A 21215-nucleotide genomic window follows, 5' to 3' on the forward strand; every position below is an offset into this window, starting at 1 on the left:
TATATATATATACACACACACACACACACACATGTAATTTGTTTTAGTAAATGTCTGTCATTAATTCTTTAGTTTATGCTTTTACTTTTACCATTGTTGTTGCATTATTATTATTTAACAACAAGTATTTTTTATACTTACTGTTATGTGCTGATCATCTTCATCATATTTTTTGTATTCACAAAGATTTTAAATAAAATAATACAAATTTGATGGAAGTTACAGAAATGGTAAAATACCGTGATATATAAATATATTGTTATCAGGATATGAGATGACTTCTATCATGATATTGGAGTTTTGTCATATCATCCAGCCCTAGGTTGTCTATATTGTGATTTATATATATCGTTATCAGGATATGAGATGGCTTGTATTGCAATATTACGTTTTTGTCATACCGTCTAGCCCTAGGTTGACTGTATCGTGATATATATCGATACCAGGATATGAGATTACTTATATCGTGATATTAGATTTCGGTCATACCGTCCAGCCCTAGCTTGACTCTTTGCGATATATATCGATACCAGGATATGAGTAAACTTATATCGCGATATTAGATTTTTGTCATATCGTCCAGCCCTGGGTTGACTAAATCTATAGATCTGCACTTGAGAGCTTCTGTTGACTGTATTTCCATGTCTATAGGTGGCGATTACTTGCGCATGAAGCAGATCCTTGATATGTGGCGGGAACAGAATTCCAGCTTTTCCTCCCGCCTTATTCTGGTCCTGGACACCGAGAACTCCGCTCCGTGGGTGAAGGCGGTGCGCAAAGTGGAAGGGATGTATGTGGCAGTACAGGGAGCCAAATTAAGCCCCGTCCAGGATGCTGAAGGCCAGGATGCCCCACGTTTGGGAGACTTCACTTCTGAGTGGGTGAAATACAACTGCGATCCTGAAAGTGGCGTCCAGTGGTCTGAGAGAGGAAGGGTCATATCGGCTATATATGGAGTCTCCAAACCCTGGAGCGACTATGCCCTTCACCTGCCCACCGGGAGCGATGTGGCCAAGCACTGGAAAACACACTTCCCCAAAACCACATATCCATTGGTGGCTGTAGCAAACTGGTGCTGCGGACTCAACCTCCTATGGCTGTGCAGTGTGTGTTTGCGCTGCGTCAGGAGACTCAAACTCTCATGGTTTCCTCCCAGCATACTTGACACAGGGCAGGGTATTAAACTAGTCCGATCATAGGAGACCAACTGGTTCAGATCCATTTATATGATGTGTATATACAACACCATTTATATTTTCTATACATGGGGGGGGGGGGGGGGGGGGGGGGGGTATTGTTTATGAGTTAAGTGCTCTGAAATGTTTACTTTAAGCGGACAACTCAATCCTGCTCCTAGCAATTGATGTCTTGTTTTAGATCAGGGTTTCCCAAGCCTTTTCCTGGAGCCACACTAACAGTACATATTTTGGATGTCTCCCTTATCTGACCCATTCATTTCAGGTTTTGGAGTCTTCTCTAATGCTCTTATGAGTTGATTGAGGTGTGTTTGATTAGGGAGAGGTTAAAAATGTGTAATGTTGGTGTGCCTTTAGGAACAGGCTTGGGAAACACTGCTTTAGATTGCACCTGCTTTTCTAATATATCCAAATGCCTTGGTTCTAAAGTTTAATTTGAGTTAGGACTAAGCCTTATGGTTTTGTCTGCCATGATTGAACACTATCGTCATAGGATTACTTTTTCTGTTTATCTATGTGCCCTTTATACGCCATATAGCCACTTAAAATCTGTGCTACTAAAGAAAAGCATTTGCACAGTGTTAAGACTATCAGTGCCTTGTTAATTTATTAACTTTTAAGTGGGTTCTTTGTATTCGGGTGACATTTGTATTGCAATATACGCAGTCAAAGTAAAATAAGGACTCTAATTGTACCTATAGATGGTTTTGCTTGTTTTTTTTTTTTTTTTTGTATAAGCTGATCTGATTTACTTGTTACTTATGCCCTCTACAAAAGCAATTGTTTAATCGTTATCATGCCATGATTTTGTTTTGCACCTTCTTTCCCTCTCTTTTATTTTTTCAAGGGTTTCTTTTTTTAATTCTTGATCAACAGACCAGCGTCCTTTATTAAAGACAGTTTAAAATAAGCTGTTTGGTAAGTAGATGATCCAGTATGAGCTTCTGTTTAGTGATGATTAGTTTGCAAAGCTTACTTTCCAAAGCACTTGTGCACGGGGTCTTAAAATGTATGAAATTTCGAAAACAAAAGTTTAAAGCCTTAAAAAGTCTTATATTCACCACATTATTGTCTTGTAGCTCTTAAATTGTTTTAAACAGGGGTCCGTTCTTCGTACCTCACTTAAATGAGCTAAGGATTTGGCAGATCCTGGATCTTTTAATCTTGATAACTGATCTCAGGCTAGTTTGGTTCTTCAGAATCAGATTAAAATGTCTGGATGAACTGATCTGGGATCGCTGCGTGTGTTGTAAAGGACAGATCTATCGATCCTCGAAATCACGACCAGCAAGATAAGGATTGGCTGACGGCACAGCAGCGTAATGACATCATCTGATTAATATTCAGTTATTCATGTGAGCAAAATTACATAAAGGTCGCAGTAAACAGTATGTTTAATATGATATGCAATAACTTTCCACATTTGTTTTGAGCTGCAGGCTTACACTTTCATGTGTCAAGAGTATTTTTTAGTATTTTTAAATATCATTTAGTTTTTCATTTCTGAGAGCGGATTTCTTTATTATAGTAGCCTACACCTATTTAAGTTTCTTAATCAGCGAGTTTAAAAAATTTTGCTTTAAAAAAGCATTGTGACATAGGTAAAGGTATCTGCAAAGCATCAAATCACCGACAGATTAGCTGTCAAATATGTGCATGACCGCATATTCTTTAAAAAAAAAAAAAAAAACAGTTGAATATTGTGCATGTTGTCTATTATCGTACCTTAAAATAGTACGCATTTGTGCCTAAAAAGTCGATATTAATAAATGTTCTCTTTGAACCCCTTGGGGAAAAAAAAACAACAATTTGTACTTTTATTTCGGAGTGCAGATTGCATTGTTTTAATTATATATTTAAAAATTCTTATATGCATATAAACATAAATATTATTAGTTATTTAATATTAAATGTTACTAATTATTATAAATGTATACATACATTTTTTAAACTATTTGACTATTTTCCCAAGTGTATATAACTACTACAGTACTAAAATATCAGCATTAGGTACGTACTTTCAGTATTACCTTTGCTTGAAATGAAGCGGTCTGATCCTGTTTATATGAAATGAGCCTGCTCCCCAGCAGGTTTGAGCTACCAGACCTGTTGTTATGACAACAACTCTGGGATCAGTTTTGAAGAATGAAACGATCCTGGATCATGTCAAATCGTCAATTACCAAATCCAGCTAATTGAATAATCCACATACGAAGAACGTACCCCTGGTCTTAATTTCCCTTTATTTATGTAAAGCTACCCAATCAATCCAACACACAGCCGTAGAAAAACTCCATTTACTCAACTTATTTGTTTTTATGTTTTTTTTTTAATACCCAGGTTCTGCTGGTTGCATTTCCCAAATTTCGATTGCCAATCTTAAGCAAACCGTGATCGTTTGCTTTTGGTCCACTTTGGATTTTCCCCAACCAATGCAGAGTCAAGGGGATCGAAATGAGTGCTCCAGCTTGGCCCCCACCTCATCAACTTAAACTAATTTCTTTATAACTAACTATATTTATAACTCTATTTTATAACTAAACTAATATTATTAAAGTCTGATATGCATACATTTAGTTTATTAAAGTATATAAAACTAATTAGAAATTTGTTTCTTGATGGGGCAAGTAAATCTTTTTTTCTGCTGGCCCATTACAAGCTTTATACAAGTCTGATATGTAATTCGTGAAGGTCTTAAAAAAAGTTTTCAATGTGACTACGTGAAACCTGCAGAAACCCTGTTGGTGTGTCGTAGACAGCTTTCTAGTTCAGGAGATTGGAAAATAAAGCATAACAGCATATTCCACTGCACTGTTTTTGACGGCAAATAACAGGACATTAGAGTTAATGCATTTTGAGTCACCAATGTCCCAGTGTTCTGAATCAAGCCCCTTGCTAATGCAGATTCATGCTCACTGTATAACTCAGGGCATAGAAAACAAATAGAGTAATGAGGCAATGTTTTATATGTGCTGTTTTATATATAGCCAGCATATACCATCAGAGGTATATGAAAACAGGGCATGTGATGTCATGGAAACTGTGATTCTGTCAGCTTGTTCATTCTCGTCCTTTAGAGAGCATGACCTGCGTTTCATTGCTGCTGAACACATCTCCCAGGCAACATTTCAGAGTCACTTTCATGCATTTTATTAGTTCAACACAGCAGGTGGGTGAACTACGGCTACCTTGAGGCTGTTCTTTCAAAGTGAAGGGGGAAAATCTTTCCTGTTTGTCTTTTTAAGGTATGGAGAGCATTTATGTCAGTTTTATGACCTACCCTCCAGAATTGACTGCCTGCCACTTGTTGATTTAAAGAGAGTGTTTTTCTTCTTGTTGTTTGCAGAGGAAGAGCACGCCATCTCCGCTGAGGTCAGTGATTCATGGTACCAAAAATGTTTTATGCATTGATTAGATTAAGGCTATATTCATCCTCTAAACTGAATTAGCAGTGCTCTGCTTCACCTATAGAGGATTGCTGAGTCAGAGCACGCTGAACAAACGCGCACAGTCATCGGGGCTTCGTTTGTCTTTCCAAGTCCAGATGCATCAGCCATGAGTAAGCAGATGCCATATTGACACAATAAAATTAATTGAGTGCGTGCAATGGAAGTTTTGACCAAGCAAGCCCTATTTCCAAATGCTAACATGCATTTTCAGTGGACCAACCACAAGTGGTTAGCTTAAATGCTTAGTCTTTTTTACCTTCCAATGTCATGGAAATATACAAAGTCTAGTCCAGACATTGACAGTCAATATTAGTGATTTTCAATACTTGTGCCTAGGACAACCCAATCATTCTGGAGGACCATGTGGACCCAATGGTTCAAACATTGTATCCAGAAGGTGGTGTCATGTATCAGGAGGATAATGTGTCTGTATGCACAGCAACACTGGTTGACAGAGTGGTTTGATGGGCATGAAAGTGAAGTTGAACATCTGCCATGGTCAGCACGATCACCAGATGTGAATATTATTGAGCCATCAAGCTTTCATGTGATTAAGTCAAATGCTAAATTCTCCGACTTTTAGAGTGGAAACCCTGTACATTGTATTAATGCGCATTTACTTGGTGTGCATATACATACTGTAATAATGTATACCATTGTATATCAGTTGGTATTCATTCCAGTCTGAAATTGTTCATTCCCCTGGCAAATTCCATCTCCGCCGTTTTTTTCACATCCGGGAGAGTTACAGTGTGGAGAAACCCAAAAGAAGCGTACCACCCAGACTGTTGCATGGCCAGAATGAAGCATGGAGATTGATCAGTGATGGTTTGGTGCTATATTATGGCAAGCTCTAGGCCCAATACTTATGCTAGATGAGCACTGGGTCACTTCCAAGGGTGACCAAAACATTCTTGAGGACAGTTTACACCTAATGGGTCAAACATTGTATCCTGGAGGTGGTGCTATGTATCAGGGTAGTAATGCATCAGTACACACAGCAAAACTGGTGATAGAGGGGTTTGATAAACATAAAAGTGAAGTTGAACATCTGCCATTGGCCTGCACAGTCACCAGAATTAAATGTTATTGAGCCACTTTGGGGTGCTTTAGAGGAGCGAATCTTAAAACCTGTTCTTCCATCAACATCACGTTGTGACCTGGCCATTACTCAGCAAAAAAATAAAATAAAATTGCTCAAGATCCCTCTGACCCCTGTTCAGGACTTGTATCCATCATTCCCAAGATGAATTGATGCTATATTGGCTGGAAAAGGAGGCCTTGAATGCATTTGTCAACGCTAACGTTTATACTACAAAAGCAGCCTGGTCTAATTTGTTTTTGCCTACCTCTTAAATTGGACATGCTCAAAACATTCTGTACTCCCATTTGCACTTGTATTTAGTATGGTCCACTTGTGAACCGATTAGGACATTTGGCAACTTTAGAACCAGTATGTTGAGAAAAACACTTCGGCAGCAGAATCAATTAAGCATGTTGTTTACCAGCAGCGCGATCCCCACCAGCGTAAATATATGGTCTCAGAGCTCATTGGTATGGATTTCAATTGTGATTTCAAATTGTTTATCTAAACAGCTGCAGCAGAATAGCTTAAATTAAAAGTGTTGACGTAGCCAAATAACCTTGGAAGGGTAATTAGCTCACCTGTCATGAGCAAAGCCAGGCTGGAGAGACAGAGTGATGGCAGATAGAAACTCACCCAGTGGACTTCTGTCTAAAATAGACTCTCCCCGCAGATGCTTTAGATTGAATACAGTCATTTAATTCAATGCCAGCATTCGCAAATGAGGAAGGAGTTCATTGAATAAGCCGATAGAGTGCTTATATTGGAGTTAAAAGGCAATAAGGTGTATCTTATCCATTTAGGTCACACGTGGTTTAGGCTGAATAAGCTGATACTTTTGTGTTTGCAGGATGAACACTTGGGAGGAGGATTTATTTACAGGAATTGCTGAGATATGCAAGGTTTGTGTCATTTTAAAATGTTTTTTTTTTTCCTTTAATGTACACTCATTGGCCACTTTATTAGGTACACTTTGCAAGTATTAGTGCTCAAGTATTTTCACTCATATATGCTGATCGTTCCATATTTCTGTTGTTCAGATTATTTTTATTAAACCTAGGACATATATGTTCAAAGTCACATTTTTCCCCATTTTAATGCTTGCTTGAAGTTCTGCAGATCATCTTGGTCATGTCTACATGTCTGTCATTGTGATTGGTTAATAAGATATTTGGATTAACCAGCAGTTCATCAGGTGTACCTAGCTTCACTAAGCTAACTTCACTACTGTGATCAAGTATTGAGTATTTTTAATTTAGGAAGCTTTTTTTTCAATATCTTTTAAAACTAAATGTTTTTTACTACACTGCATTTCCTGAATGAAGCTGAGTAAAATGTTATTTGAAAGGGGGGAGTTTTACACTTGTTTAGAGATGAGATGAGCGTTTAATTTGTGAACATGCTGAATTTTATCAGTTAACTTTGGTTAACAAATTGCACTGAACAATTCATTTGCGATTTGGACTGATGTTTGTTCACAAAACAACAACTCATTAATGCAAATGTTCCCCCAGTCAATGATTCGCGATTAAACAGATCCGTTTAGAGCAGGGGTCACCAAACTTGTTGCTGGAGGTCCGTTTTCCTGCAGATTTTAGCTCCAACCCTAATCAAACACACCTGAACAAGCTAATCAAGGTCTTACTAGGTATACTTGAAACACCCCGGCAGGTCCGAGATCGGTGACCCCTGGTTTAGAGTGAGTCTCCGGTAAATGATTCAGTAATTCAAATCATTTGTTCAGAACGAGTCCCCAGTAAATGACTCACTGAGTAAGTTAACACTAATAATCCGATTTTAATGCGATTAAGACAATACTCTGATAAAGAGTCAAACATGCAAACATCGATTTTTGATTAATGCGATTAAGGTCATAATCAAACTAAACAGAAATGAAATTGTTGAGTCTGCCGATTTTAGTGCCATTATTGAAGTGCAGTACAGACATATAAACACCTTAATCAAACGTAGCGTCGTGTAGGACTTTCTTTACACACACAGCTGTTTGACATATTCTCTGCACCTACCGAGTCAGTAAATGACCATCTGCATCGTGAAATGCAGAGTTTTTTTTTCGCCCATATGGCGTGCGGTATCAAGCACCATTAAAGCAACACTCTTCCAGGAGTTCATACTCACATCCAATATCTCGATTGTCACAGGGGCATGAATGAAATGCTCCTGAATGGAATTAAAAATGAAACACCCGAAATTACGTGAAACTCCAGAGGAAGTCTGATGTCTATAAAAGCATAGTCACTGATTCAAATAATCTGTTTAGAGTGAGTCTTCAGTGATTCAAACGATCAGTTCAGAATTAGTATGTATTAGAAATCACATACTTCCCTACTATAGTATGTGAAAATAATATGCAAGCAAAGTAGTATGTGCAAATTCATAGTATTAAAAAAAAGTAGACAAGAAGAACACAGATGACCTACTACTTCTGGTGAGATTATAAAGTGTGCATCCAATAAATGCTCTGCTATCATATGATGCCTTGCAAGAGAATTCATGGGAGTGAATCAAATAATAATGAAAAATGGCAGATGTAGTACATCTGATTTTCTATTCATACTACCCGGATTCATACTTATTTAGACTAAACTTTTCTAATTGATGTCTAGTAAATTACATTTAAAATGTAGTGTTGAGTAGTTGCCGATTTCCGACTCGGCCTCTTGTAGAGTCACTAGTAAATGATTCAAACTGATCTGTTGTTTTCACTTGAATTATCATATGGTTATCAGAGAATGATGGGTTTTGGTGATTAAATCTTCTAGCAAAATAAACATTCATGAATATGTAATGTTATTACTCAAGTAAATCATAAAAAAAATCAAGCACTTTTGTACAATGACTTATGAAACACTGAAAAGGAGGACTTTATACTTCTACTGGTGTCATGTTTTATGTAGGTATCTGCACTTTTACACCATTTGATGTACCTAAAGTGGCCACTAGTGTATTCATAGTAATATCTGTGTAACCATAACCTTTTAGCTTATTACCCGCATTGATGTCTCTTATTCCAGATTTTCAGAACCAATGTCAGCTCAAGAAAGAAAATGAATCATGGTTGGTTGATGTTCCAGTTGGTTCTACTTCTAAAAGTAAGTCATAATGTGGACCAGACATAATGCAAATACCCAAAACTATCAGCCTTTCCAAGACTCTTCCTTTTTTAGAGGAAAACTCCTCTTTCTTCTTCTCTTTCTCTGGTTTTCTTAGCTGTGGGGCAATTGGGCAGTCGAACGGAATAGCCTAATTTAGAAGCAGTTGACAGTGACTGCGCCTGAATTTAGTGTGTGATTTTTCAAGCTACACACACTCGCACGTACACACTCTGCTCCCTTCAGAATAGTTCATCCTCTCAGTGGTGCAGGAAGGTGTCAGTCCTGAATCTACTGCTGGTGAGCTTAATGATGACTGACCTGGACAGTAGAGGTGAAAACTGTCACACACACAAAAATGACACCATTACCTGAGAATGCAATCTGAGTGATGTGGAAATGCTCGAGAAGGATAAATTATGAACATTTACTGTAATATAATGTCATGATGACGGAAATGTTTTCCATTTAAAGGGAAAAGAGAGACAACTTTGTTAATTAAAGCTAAACATGCTGATAACACCCCATGATATCTTAACAACCCTCTTTAATGCCTTGCCAACGGTCAACAGCAGCATCTCAAGCACTCTGATATAGTTCTGCATGTATCAAACATTCATTCATTCATTTTCCTTTGGCTTAGTCCCTTTATTTATAAGGGGTCGCCACAGTGGAATGAACCACCAACTTATCCAGCATATGTTTTACGCAGCGGATGCCCTTCCAGCCGCAACCCATTACTGGGAAACACCCATATAATCTCACATTCTCACACACACACTCATACCAACTACCAACTCACTTATAGCACAAGTCTTTGGACTGTGAGGGAAACCGAAGCACCCCTACGTCAACACGGGGAGAACATGCTAACTCCACACAGCCATCTGGGACTTGAGCCAGCGACCTGCTTTAGGATTGGGGTAGGGGTAAGTATTAATGAAATACAATTTAATGGGTAATTTAATAAATAATATTAATAATGCTCAGTATAATAACTGTTTTATTAATGTGAGGGTTGATATTTAGTGTGAGGGTGGATGTTATAAAATATAATTTATGGGTAACTTAATAAGTAATATAATTATTTCTTGTTAACATTCGGTTGCAGCTGTTTCCCTTTTAGCAAAATCTCAGTCAACCAATTGTCCACTTAGTCTAACATTAATTTACTAATTTTTTTTTCGGCTTCGTACCTTTATTAATGAACCACCAACTTATCCAACATATGTATTACGCAGTGGGTGCCCTTTCAGCTGCAACCCGACAATGGGAAACACCCATACACTCTTACATTTACACACATACTCTACGGCCAATTAAGCTTATTCAAATCACCTATAGCGCATGTCTTTGGGCTGTGGGGGAAATCGTTACATGAGATCTGCTTTCTTCATGTCTGTCACTGTGCTGTTTATCTGACGCACACAAGGCAGAGATTGAGGCATTCTCTGACCTCAGGGGAAAACTAGCATTAAAGGAACAGGCAGCAAAAACAGCTACATTCTGTTCAGAGCAGAACATTCCTGATTCTGAGATGTATAATAAATAATCTAATGGATGTTTTGAGCTAAAACTTTACAGATACATTATGGAAACACAAAAGACTTATCTTAAATCTTGAAAAAGGGGTAAAATAGGTGCCCTTTAAGTGATTGGAATTAAGAATTGAGTACAATTAAATAATAGCAATAAATGCATCAATACAAGTGAAAAGCAAAAACAGAAATACACAAAACAATGTCTCTCATTTGCTTCCATTCAAACCATTACCAATATTCCATGCGTGTATCGATGCAGAACACTCTTCATTTCACCATCAACACCACCTCATCTAATAAACAGCAGCAGTCAGCTGATTAAAATTGAGTTTCATTCTCATCCTTTGACGAGAGCGAAACCCATCGATCGCCTTGACTTGCATTCCTCCGCGGGTCTCCTTTTTGCGACGTGATTGCGTGTTCCCGTCTGACCCCGCGAGCATGCAGAGCCCTCAACACATGCACACTTAACCTTGAAGCTGGCGCTCGATAGGCTAATGAATGATTTCAGTGCGGCAGGCGATCTGGAGAACAGAGCTTGGAGATAACAATCTTGGTTAAAGGTCGCTCAGCAAATTGATGAAGTCATCTTAACTAGTATTGTGGTTCTGGACGGTTGCCAGATCATCACCAGGCCTGTAACCGCTCCACAGGATACAATCAGTTGAGATCAAAATTATTTGCACTCCTGTGATTTCTTTCTTTCTTTTTCAGAGATATTTCTCAAATGATGTTTAACAGAGCTAGGAATTTTTCACAGTATTTCCTATAATATTTTTTCCTATAGAGAAAGTCTGTTTTATTTAGGCTAGAATATTAGCAGCCTCAAGCAGTTTTTTCGGTAACACTTAATAATAACTACATGCTATAAATCATTTATTAAGCATTAGCATCTAGTGAATTCATTATCTGTTAAGCATTAACTCTACATTAATAAGCGTTAGTAAGCAGTTTATAACTGCAGCTACAAATGATCTATTCTTGACTTACAACCACATATATAATGTGGTTATTAATTGTATTTTCATACTTTCTTAACAATTTATTTTTCATTACTAAATTAAGTATTTCATTATTCACAAACCATTTGTATTTAAGGGAAGTTTATGGTTTTTAAGATCATTCAGAATGAGTTAGTAAATGATGAATAAACTATTCAAATCAACATTTATATATTTTATTATTCACGCATATAGTAATAATTACCATGTATGTTAATAAATGCTTTATTAACTCAACGTCATGCAGTTCTGTGACCTAGTCTAAAGCGAGGACTATTTATGCTTTATAAATCCCTTATGACAACTAAAGGCTTAGTATCAAATGAGCAACAGTCTGCAATATTATCTAAAAAGTAAAAATTAATGTAAAGTTGTCACCGACTCGGTCCCAGTCATTCCCCTCTCTGGCAAGCAGAGGTCATCATCACCGGACTTCTAGACATTACGTCATCCACTTAAACTGATAAGTACAAACACCTGTTCCTCATCCTGTTAACGACCCACACTCACCTATATAAGCCACACTCTCACTCCAGTTTAGGGCGAAGTCTTGTTTTGCCCCGGCTAACACTACTGAGCGTTTCCTGATCCTTGCCTGCTTTCCCGTTGACTACTTTGGACTGTATCTCGACTCTGTATCTTGCCTGCCGCCTGCCCTGAACTCTAGCCTGCATCCCGACTTTGATCCTCACCGCCTGCCTTTGACCAATGCCTGAATACTCACCCTGTGTTTGCCAGCCGCCAGCCGTTCGACTACAACCGTGTTTTATGTGAGTTTGTTGTTATTAAACTCTGTTTACTAAATATACTGCAAATGGATCCCACTGTGTCAGACCCTCCGTTACAAAAGTTTAAACATTGCTGAATAACAGGAGTGTCAAAATACAACATAAAACTGGATAAAACAACAACAATATAATAATTTAGCAATATAAAAGGATGCAATGTTTCAACTGTACAGTAATTTTTTTTTTTAGATAAGGTTGCAAAGATTTATTTTTAATTTGATGCAGTTTCATTTGTGCATCTTTATACGAATAGAAATTAATAAAGTCGTTTATTTTCCTTTTTCTGTTTAGAATTTAACTGACCCTTTAATTGTCATTTATAATAGATTTATGAAGCATAAGTAGTCCTTAATTTAGATTAGGTCACAAAACTGGATGAAGTTGTGTTAATTAAGCATTTATTAACTTGCAAATTAACTATTAGGAGATGCCTGAATAATAAGAATTGTAAATGTTGATTTGAATAGTTTATTAATCATTTACTAACTAATTTTGAATGATCTTAAAAAACAACCAACTATGCTTAAATAACTGATTTGTAAATAATGCAATACGTAATTAAGTAATGAAAGATAAATAATTAACAAAGTATGAAAATACAATCATTAGGCAAATTATAAATGTGGTTATAAGTCAAGAATACAGCATTTGTAGCTGCAGTTATAAACTGTCTAATAACGTTTATTAATGTAGAGTTAATGCTTAACAGATAATAAATTCACTAGATGCTAATGCTTAATAAATGATTTATTGTGAGTAGTTATTATAAAGTGTTACAGTATTTAAGTAAACCGAGTTAAGCCTTTAAATGTCACTTTAAGCTGAATACTAGTATCTTGAAAAATGTTTAGTCAAATATTATTTACTGTCGTCATGGCAAAGATTTTAACAAGTTAGTTATTAGAAATTAGTTATTAAAACTATTATATTTAGAAATGTCTTATATAATAATAAATAAATCTTCATTCATTCATTGTCATCCGATTTTCCGAGCTGGGTTGTGGGGGCAGCAGTTTTAGGAGAGAACCCCAGATTTCACGTTCTCCAGACACAATAATAATTCTGCCTTCAACTATATATATTCGCTGTGGTTATAATGGGGGAGGTTGAGTGGTTCCAATGGGAACAGAAACACACGATTGGCCATCCCAGGAAGCGTTTCAGGCCTCACTTTGCTGTTTTTCAGAAAGCACTCTAACTGTGGCTGTACTCTATGTAATTGAGTCCATTGAGCTGTGGTTTCAGGACGTGAGTGGGCTGAAGTGGGGGGGGAGGAGGTTGGTTATTTGAAATGACACCCAATGGAGCCATTTGGGCTCTGCTGTAAAACCGCAGTGAAGGTCAAGAGCGCCGGTGCTTCAGAAATGCCCCTGTCCTGTACGCCTCAGGGTCACAACTGAGTGTTTGATACACGACAAACTCATTGTAACAGGAAAGCGGTGGCATGAGTCATTTTATTTCTGTCGTTTGCATTATGTATGTTTCCATAGAGAACTACTATATACAGAGAATGATCAATGATTAGATTAAGGGGTTTTATTGCAATCAGAGCAATTCATAACTTTTTGGCGACCTCATTTGTACATTTTAGAATACATCTTGCTCATCCTTGGGTTTAGTAGTTGGGTTAAATGGGTTTAAAGTACATTTTCACTGGCCGGCATGGTGGTGTAATGGTTGTCAAATTATCAAGTGTAATTTGAATTTAATTGAAAAAATTAACCCAACATTGGGTTAGGTGCCTGACTCAACGTTCGGTTACAAACAACCCAACATTTTTGAAGTGTATTCTTTGCTGTAAGTGTAATTTAAATTTAACTAAACAATGAACAAAACTGGGTTTGTCCATATTTGACCCAACATTTAGTAGTTTATTTTGTTGTAGGTGTAATATAAAGTTAATTTAAATTTTAACCCAACATTGGGTTTGTCCACATTTTGCGCATATTTTTAAAAGTTTTTTTTTTTTTTTTTGCTAAAAAATGAATATATTTAGGGCATCGCGGTGGTGCATTGGGTAGCACAATCGCCATACAGCAAGAAGGTCACAGGTTTGTGTACTGGCTGGACCAGTTGGCGTTTCTGTGTGAAATTTTCATGTTCTACCCATGTTGGCATGGGTTTCCTCCAGATGTTCTAGTTTCCTGCACAGTTTCCCCTGCTATAGGTAAATTGAATAAACTAAATTGGCCTTAGTATATGAGTGTGTATGTAAATGAGTGCGTATGAGTGTTTCCCAGTGCTTGGATGCATCCGGAAGGGCATCCTTGGAAAGACTTGGAAGGGCATCCGCTGCGTAAAACATTTTGGAATAGTTGGTGGTTCATTCCACTGTGGCGACATCTGAAATAGAGACTAAGCCAAAGGAAAATTAACGAATTATATATTTTTGCACAAGTTAAATTGTAGCAATTCGAGACTTTTCTGACAATATGTAAAGTAGTTCAAATCTATGTAATGTTATCGAGTTCGATACCTTTTGGTACTGAAGTTTAAAAACTTTCATTTACCGCTAACTTTGGAGCACATTCTGACTGCTTATTAGCTATCATGTCCATGTGCTCAATAGAAATTCCGATTGGTGCCAAACTCAAAGCTTTTGACAACCCTAAGCTGGCGTGAACCAGAAGTTGCTGAGGTTATTTCAGATTCTTAATGTACTTCCAATGTAAATGGAATATTGTATGGGGGGTGGGGCTTTCTTTTAAAACATCATTCCATTGTAGCAAACTAACAGTAAGATGGGCGGGGTTTGGAATATTGCGTCTGAAACGTCAAACTGACATCATTACTGAAGGACTCTCACTACAAACATGGAAACAAATGAGACTTTCGTGGAGATTACCAATGGAAATGCTATGATGCACATAAATTTTGAAAATGTGGAAAACTATTACACAGAACTGAGTAGGATAAACGTTTTATTCGATAAGAAAAGATGTGCATAAACTATGATGGAAACATTTTTACCACACAAATTTCAGTATGCACATTAAAAAAGGTCATGTGATTTTGTGATAAGAGATCATGTGATGATGAAAATGTGTGTAAATGGACAAACCACCGTAAACCATCTCAAATGTTGTTTTGGTCATTCTAAAATGCCTTAACGTTTAAGTATTAGTGTTATTGTATTATTAATGACCTCCAGAATCAAGAGCGTCTGTGCTCTGCGTCTGACACCTTCAAACGCCACTGTGCGTTCACTGCGTGTCAGAATTGCCTTCTGAGGCACAAGTCATTTATTAGATGAAGAAAAGATTGACACAGCTTCTCTTACCACAGCAAATTCCCTTTTTACTGTTGATATTCGGCGCCAGTTAATCAGGAAGTGATGATTTTGTTCGCTTTGACTCATTCGGCTGCTTTATTCGCACATCTTTTATGCGATAATCCAGTTTTGCACATAAAGTTCATTCACATTTTTGGATGGAAACAGCTAATGTGTGCTAGCAAAATTAGCATTGTAAATTTTGATTAAATTAAGTCTTAATGCTATGTTATTGACAAAAAAATTTGGACACTTAGCAATAAGTGGTTATTTGAGTTATTTTTCCTTTTAATTGACTCTGTAATCTGTTCAGTCTGTCTTAACCCTTTACAGTTTTCAAAGCTGTGTTTGTCTTATCAATACAGCCAAAAATGACTAAGCTCCATTTATTGTTATCACATAAAAATGATGCTCAAATACATATATATGAATAGACATAAATACATATATTGAGGGTTACCAATGTATTTTACACCACAGAACTGCATACTATCCTATTACTGATTGTTGTTGGGTAGCCATAGACATGGATGTGCATAAAAACCAAAGCAGATCATCAGTTTCTGAAGTACCATCCAGTATTATGCAATAAGTTGCTGCTATGGGATGCAACTGGCTAATATTACTACTACCACTAATAACTAACTATATATGCACTGACGCCTCCAGACATTTGTATTAATAAATAGCAAAGTATCACTAGATTCTCTACAAACTCCCAATTCATTAAAATGCTGCTCACAGTCTGCTCGTTACAACCTAGAAATGTAGTCTTGCATGGAAACAAATCTAATCGGCCCCTGCGGGAATGGTATCTGATTTCTGCATGTATAGGGCACAATACCATCCGATGTCATGTCACAGAAATATTAAACAGTATAAACTTCCTTGCTTGTTCAACACAATTTGCTGTGAGAAAAGTATAAGTGCGACTGTGAAAGGAGCTTTAAGTTTGAGAGCGTTTCAGAGTAGTTGCCTGGCAGCGAATGGGGGGGGCTCATTAGATGTTGCGGCACATAATGCCAACATCTGGTGCGTGCTAGTAGCCTTTTTTAATTAAAGTAATTTAGTTTTTCCCACAAAGTCTTTATGTGTGCCTCCACAGCTTCGTCTCCCTGCTTTATAAATGCAGAGTCAGGGCTCAAGACACATTAGTCCTTGATGGCTGAATCAAATCCTGGCACTCGAAAAATCACAAAAAAGCCCTCTCCATAACTTTACGTGATTAGAGCAGATTTGTGCCATTTAGCAGGTGAATGAGTTTTCAACGACTTTGCGGAGGACTCACGAGGGTCAATCAGTCTCTGATATGCTAAGGACTCCTCCAATCACATCAATGGGCCTGTGGCGAATCGCTACAGTTGATTGGATCAGACACTTGGAATCATGGATTATGACTGTGAGGATACCAAACTTCCCAAATGTGACAATTATCCTCATTAGAAGTTTAAAAAAGAAGGTGTAAGAAATTGAAACGTGTAGGTGAATCAAAATAAATTAGAGGATGACTCCTACATTGGATCTTTTTAGTGAATTAGAGCCATACTGGATAATTGGTGCTATATGCTTCACAATGAAGTGATTCTTATGAACTGGTTCTTTTTAGTGAATCAAAACCATTCAGTCCAACCAAAGCAGTTTGAGTCACAAACAAACGACTCTTATGAACCAGTTCATTTTAGTGCATATCCGTACATACCATCCGGTGGTGTACTATTCATACATGAATGACTCATGTGAACTGGTTCATTCCAGTGAAACAGAACGATCCAGTGTGTTTTGTATGACAAAAAGATGCAAGAAATGAAAACTCTGGGTAGATCTGAATCTAAAAACTTTTACACTGGATATTTTTAGTGAATGAAATCCATACTTGGTGATCAGTACTGTATGTTTCACAAGGAAGTGATTCTCATGAACTGGTTCTTTTAGTGAATCAAAACCTTTCAGTCCAACCAAAACAGTAGCGAGTCACAAGCAAATGATTCTCACAAACCAGTTCTTTTTAGTGCATATCCATACACACCAACCAGTTATGTACTATTCATACACAAATGACTCTTGTGAACCGATTCATTCCAGTGAAGAGGAACAATCCAGTGTGATTTATATGACAAATAGATGCAAGCAATGGAAAAGTCTGGGTTAATCTTAAGACTCTTACACTGGATTTTTTTTGTGAATAAGAAATGAGTATTATGAACCAGTTCAATTTAGTAAATCGATTTAGTGTGGCTAGCAGAGTTTAATGAAATCCACACATATGTGACTATCATATGATATTATTTTATATTAAAATAATATAATATATCATTAAATGATTCAAAGTGATGACACCATGTGCATATTTATGCATATTATAATATTGTCATTTTAGATATGAGTCAATTCATGGTTTAAGCATGTGCATTTGTCAGACAAACATAACCTTCTTTAGTTAAAAAAATCTAGCTATTCTGAAAAATATATTAGTATAACAAAGCAATAAGTTTAATGTGATTCTTTGAAATGGTTTCTATAGAAAGGTTGAATTTATTTACAGTAATTAAGGCAATTATATTACTTTTCTGGTCAAATACGTTTTATTTAGTCAACAAGTATACACTCTAAAAATGCTGGGTTATTTCAACCCAATTTTGGGTGTAATATGGACTAAACCATGGGTGCTCAACCCTGTTCTGGAGATCTACCTTCCTGCAGATTTCAGCTGCAACCTTAATCAAACACACCTGACTTTAATTGCCAAGTGCTCCTACAAGCTAGTTTAGATGGGTTTGATCAGAGTTGGAGCTAAATTCTGCAAGAAGGTAGATCTCCAGGAACGGGGTTGAGCACCCCTGGACTAAACCATCTGCTAGGTTAATCTTTTTAATTTAATCTATAAGACCAAATTTACCCCAATGTTTAGGGTTTGTCCACATTTTACCCATTTCAGGTTTAAATAACCCAGCATTTCTTAAAGTGAACACTTTCAATAATCCCAAATTCCAGGATTAATCTTCTGATATGCACACAAACATTAAAAAACATACAAACAAATGCAAAGAACATTTTTTTTTCCAATTGCCCGATGTTGTCTTTTTAGAAGATACATGGTATGAATAATTATAGGAATTACAGTAACTAAGAACACCCAATACTGGCTCTAACCAATTTATTTACCGTGATTAAGGCAATTATATAACTTTTTTGGTCAATACGTTTTATTTGGTCAACAAGTATACACTCTAAAAGTGCTGGGTTATTTCAACCCAATTTTGGGTGTAATATGGACTAAACCATGGCTGCTCAACCCTGTTCTGGAGATCTACCTTCCTGCAGATTTCAGCTGCAACCTTAATCAAACACACCTGACTTTAATTACCAAGTGCTCCTTCAAGCTAGTTTAGATGGGTTTGATCAGAGTTGGAGCTAAATTCTGCAGGATGGTAGATCTCCAGGACAGGGTTGAGCACCCCTGGAATAAACCAATTGCTAGGTAATTTTTTTTATTTAATCCATAAGACCAAATGTACCCCAATGTTTAGAGTTTGTCCCCATTTTACCCAATTTGGGTTTAAATAACCCAGCATTTCTTAGAGTGAACACTTTCAATAAACCCAAATTCCAGGATTAATCTTCTGATATGCACACAAACGTTAATACCATACAAACAAATGCAAAGAACAATTACATTTTTTTTTCCAATTGCCCGATGTTGTCTTTTTAGAAGATACATGGTATGAATAATTATGGGAATTACAGTAACTAAGAACACCCAATACTGGCTCTAACCAATTTATTTACCGTGATTAAGGCAATTATATAACTTTTTTGGTCAATACGTTTTATTTGGTCAACAAGTATACACTCTAAAAGTGCTGGGTTATTTCAACCCAATTTTGGGTGTAATATGGACTAAACCATGGCTGCTCAACCCTGTTCTGGAGATCTACCTTCCTGCAGATTTCAGCTGCAACCTTAATCAAACACACCTGACTTTAATTACCAAGTGCTCCTTCAAGCTGGTTTAGATTGGTTTGATCAGAGTTGGAGCTAAATTCTGCAGGATGGTAGATCTCCAGGACAGGGTTGAGCACCCCTGGAATAAACCAATTGCTAGGTAATTTTTTTTATTTAATCCATAAGACCAAATGTACCCCAATGTTTAGAGTTTGTCCCCATTTTACCCAATTTGGGTTTAAATAACCCAGCATTTCTTAGAGTGTACACTTTCAATAAACCCAAATTCCAGCATTAATCTTCTGATATGCGCACAAACGTTATACCATACAAACAAATGCAAAGAACAATTACATTTTTTTTCCAATTGCCCGATGTTGTCTTTTTAAAAGATACATAGTATGGATAATTAATGTTATTACAGTAGCTAAGTTAACCCAATACTGGCTCTAACAAAAAAAAATACAAGGCAAATAGAAGCCAGCAAGGGGAGAAAGATGAAAACGATCCTGGATTCTGACTAAGCAATTGAATCAAGTGTAAAACCGCAGATATCAAGCCCTCTTACTCGCATTCAAATGTCATATTCCTCTCACCGCAAAGAGCAGTCAGGATCTCTTCTATGTCACAGAGTACTTTATCTGTTAACAGCCGCAAATAAACCATCACGTCTTTGGATGTGAAGCACGAAAGTGTTCATTATTCCTCAAATAAACGAAAAGAGGGCTTCACAGCACTCTTTGACGAATCTGGCAGTGTTACAAAGCAGTTGATTAGAGTGAAAAGCCTTGGATGCGGAATCGGTGCGTGCGTTTAATTTATCACGACAGAGCTACTATAAATTTTGCGCTTTTAACGGGGAGAAATGCACCAATGCAGTGTATTCAGAGAGCCGTCCATCATGCTGTCGTGAGCCTCTATTAGGGGGAGTGCAACGTTTCTGAACATATAAATCAATTCTATAATATCACCCCCTGGCGTGCTCGGTGAACACCGTCTTTTTTCGCAGGCCTGTGTAAGCGTTTAGGATCCCGGTCGGACGACTCATTTTCAAAGTCTCTCCAAAAAATAGAGGAGAAATGAAAAGCAATTTCAAGTAGGGCATAAATATCATTAGTGGGTCAGACAGAAAAGCGACTGTGTTGGATTGCTTTGGACTGTAGTGTAACTCATTGTACGCTTGCTAGCTGTGCTAAAATTGGTGCAATGCCTGCCTTGCAGGTCTAGTTGGCTGTGGCTTACTAAATCTTTTGTGGACCAATGGGAGGGATGGGAACTCGCATTGTAAGTCTTCTCCTACTGTATGCCACTTTAAGAAGAGATTGATGTTTGTTAGCCGACTCGCTGCTTCCTGAAAACTATTTTTAAAGTAGCTAGTTTATTATTGCAAGTTAAACCAGATGGTTTGGTGATCATTTTGATTAATGTTTTAAAATGTGTAACACTTTAATAAACCAAATATTGTGTTTTTAGCATGATTTACAGATTTCAGCTACTAAAATGTGATTTAGTGAAACTTGGATGAAGAAAATGTAATTAGATGTTTTTACAATGAGAACAATTTGATGACCTATTAAAAGACCACTGTTTGACCCTGAAATACTATTAAGTTATCATTTTAAAGCTATTATCTATAAATACTTGTAATTGTAAGGACAAAACGCAAGAATTGCAAAGAAAAATAGTCAGAATTTGGCAGACATAAAATAACAATTTTGAATTTTCTTATCACAATTCAGTTGCAGATGCAATTATAAATTACAAAATTTAATTTCCAAATTCTGACTTCTTAACTCACAATTTAGTGTTAAAAAGAATCAATTGATAAAA

At 36.9% G+C, this 21215-nt stretch overlaps 1 protein-coding gene and 1 long non-coding RNA gene across 9 annotated transcripts in view; both read left to right on the top strand.

The window, feature by feature from the left end:
* The window catches only part of tmem168a (transmembrane protein 168a), a 72019-nt gene extending 69913 nt beyond the window's left edge, over nucleotides 1-2106 (top strand). For 3 of the 8 annotated variants that reach the window (XR_015481634.2, XR_015481635.2, XR_015481633.2), the window contains 2 exons: nucleotides 652-1383; nucleotides 1560-2106. Coding sequence is in view for 4 of the 8 variants with exons in the window: in XM_087245556.2 (XP_087101682.2) it covers nucleotides 652-1199 (548 nt within the window). In the remaining 4 variants the exon portion in view is untranslated. 8 annotated transcript variants of the gene reach the window in all.
* Nucleotides 2107-3876: 1770 nt separating this feature from the next.
* LOC147844616 (uncharacterized) lies at nucleotides 3877-20985 on the top strand. The gene is made up of 5 exons (XR_015942204.1): nucleotides 3877-4441; nucleotides 4543-4568; nucleotides 6580-6631; nucleotides 8765-8842; nucleotides 20607-20985. It is a non-coding gene; the product is annotated as an uncharacterized LOC147844616 (long non-coding RNA).
* Nucleotides 20986-21215: the final 230 nt, after the last annotated feature.

The sequence above is a fragment of the Danio rerio genome, chromosome 4 (assembly GCF_052040795.2).
Source record: "Danio rerio strain M-AB ecotype USA chromosome 4, GRCz13ab, whole genome shotgun sequence".
Lineage (NCBI taxonomy): Eukaryota > Metazoa > Chordata > Actinopteri > Cypriniformes > Danionidae > Danio > Danio rerio.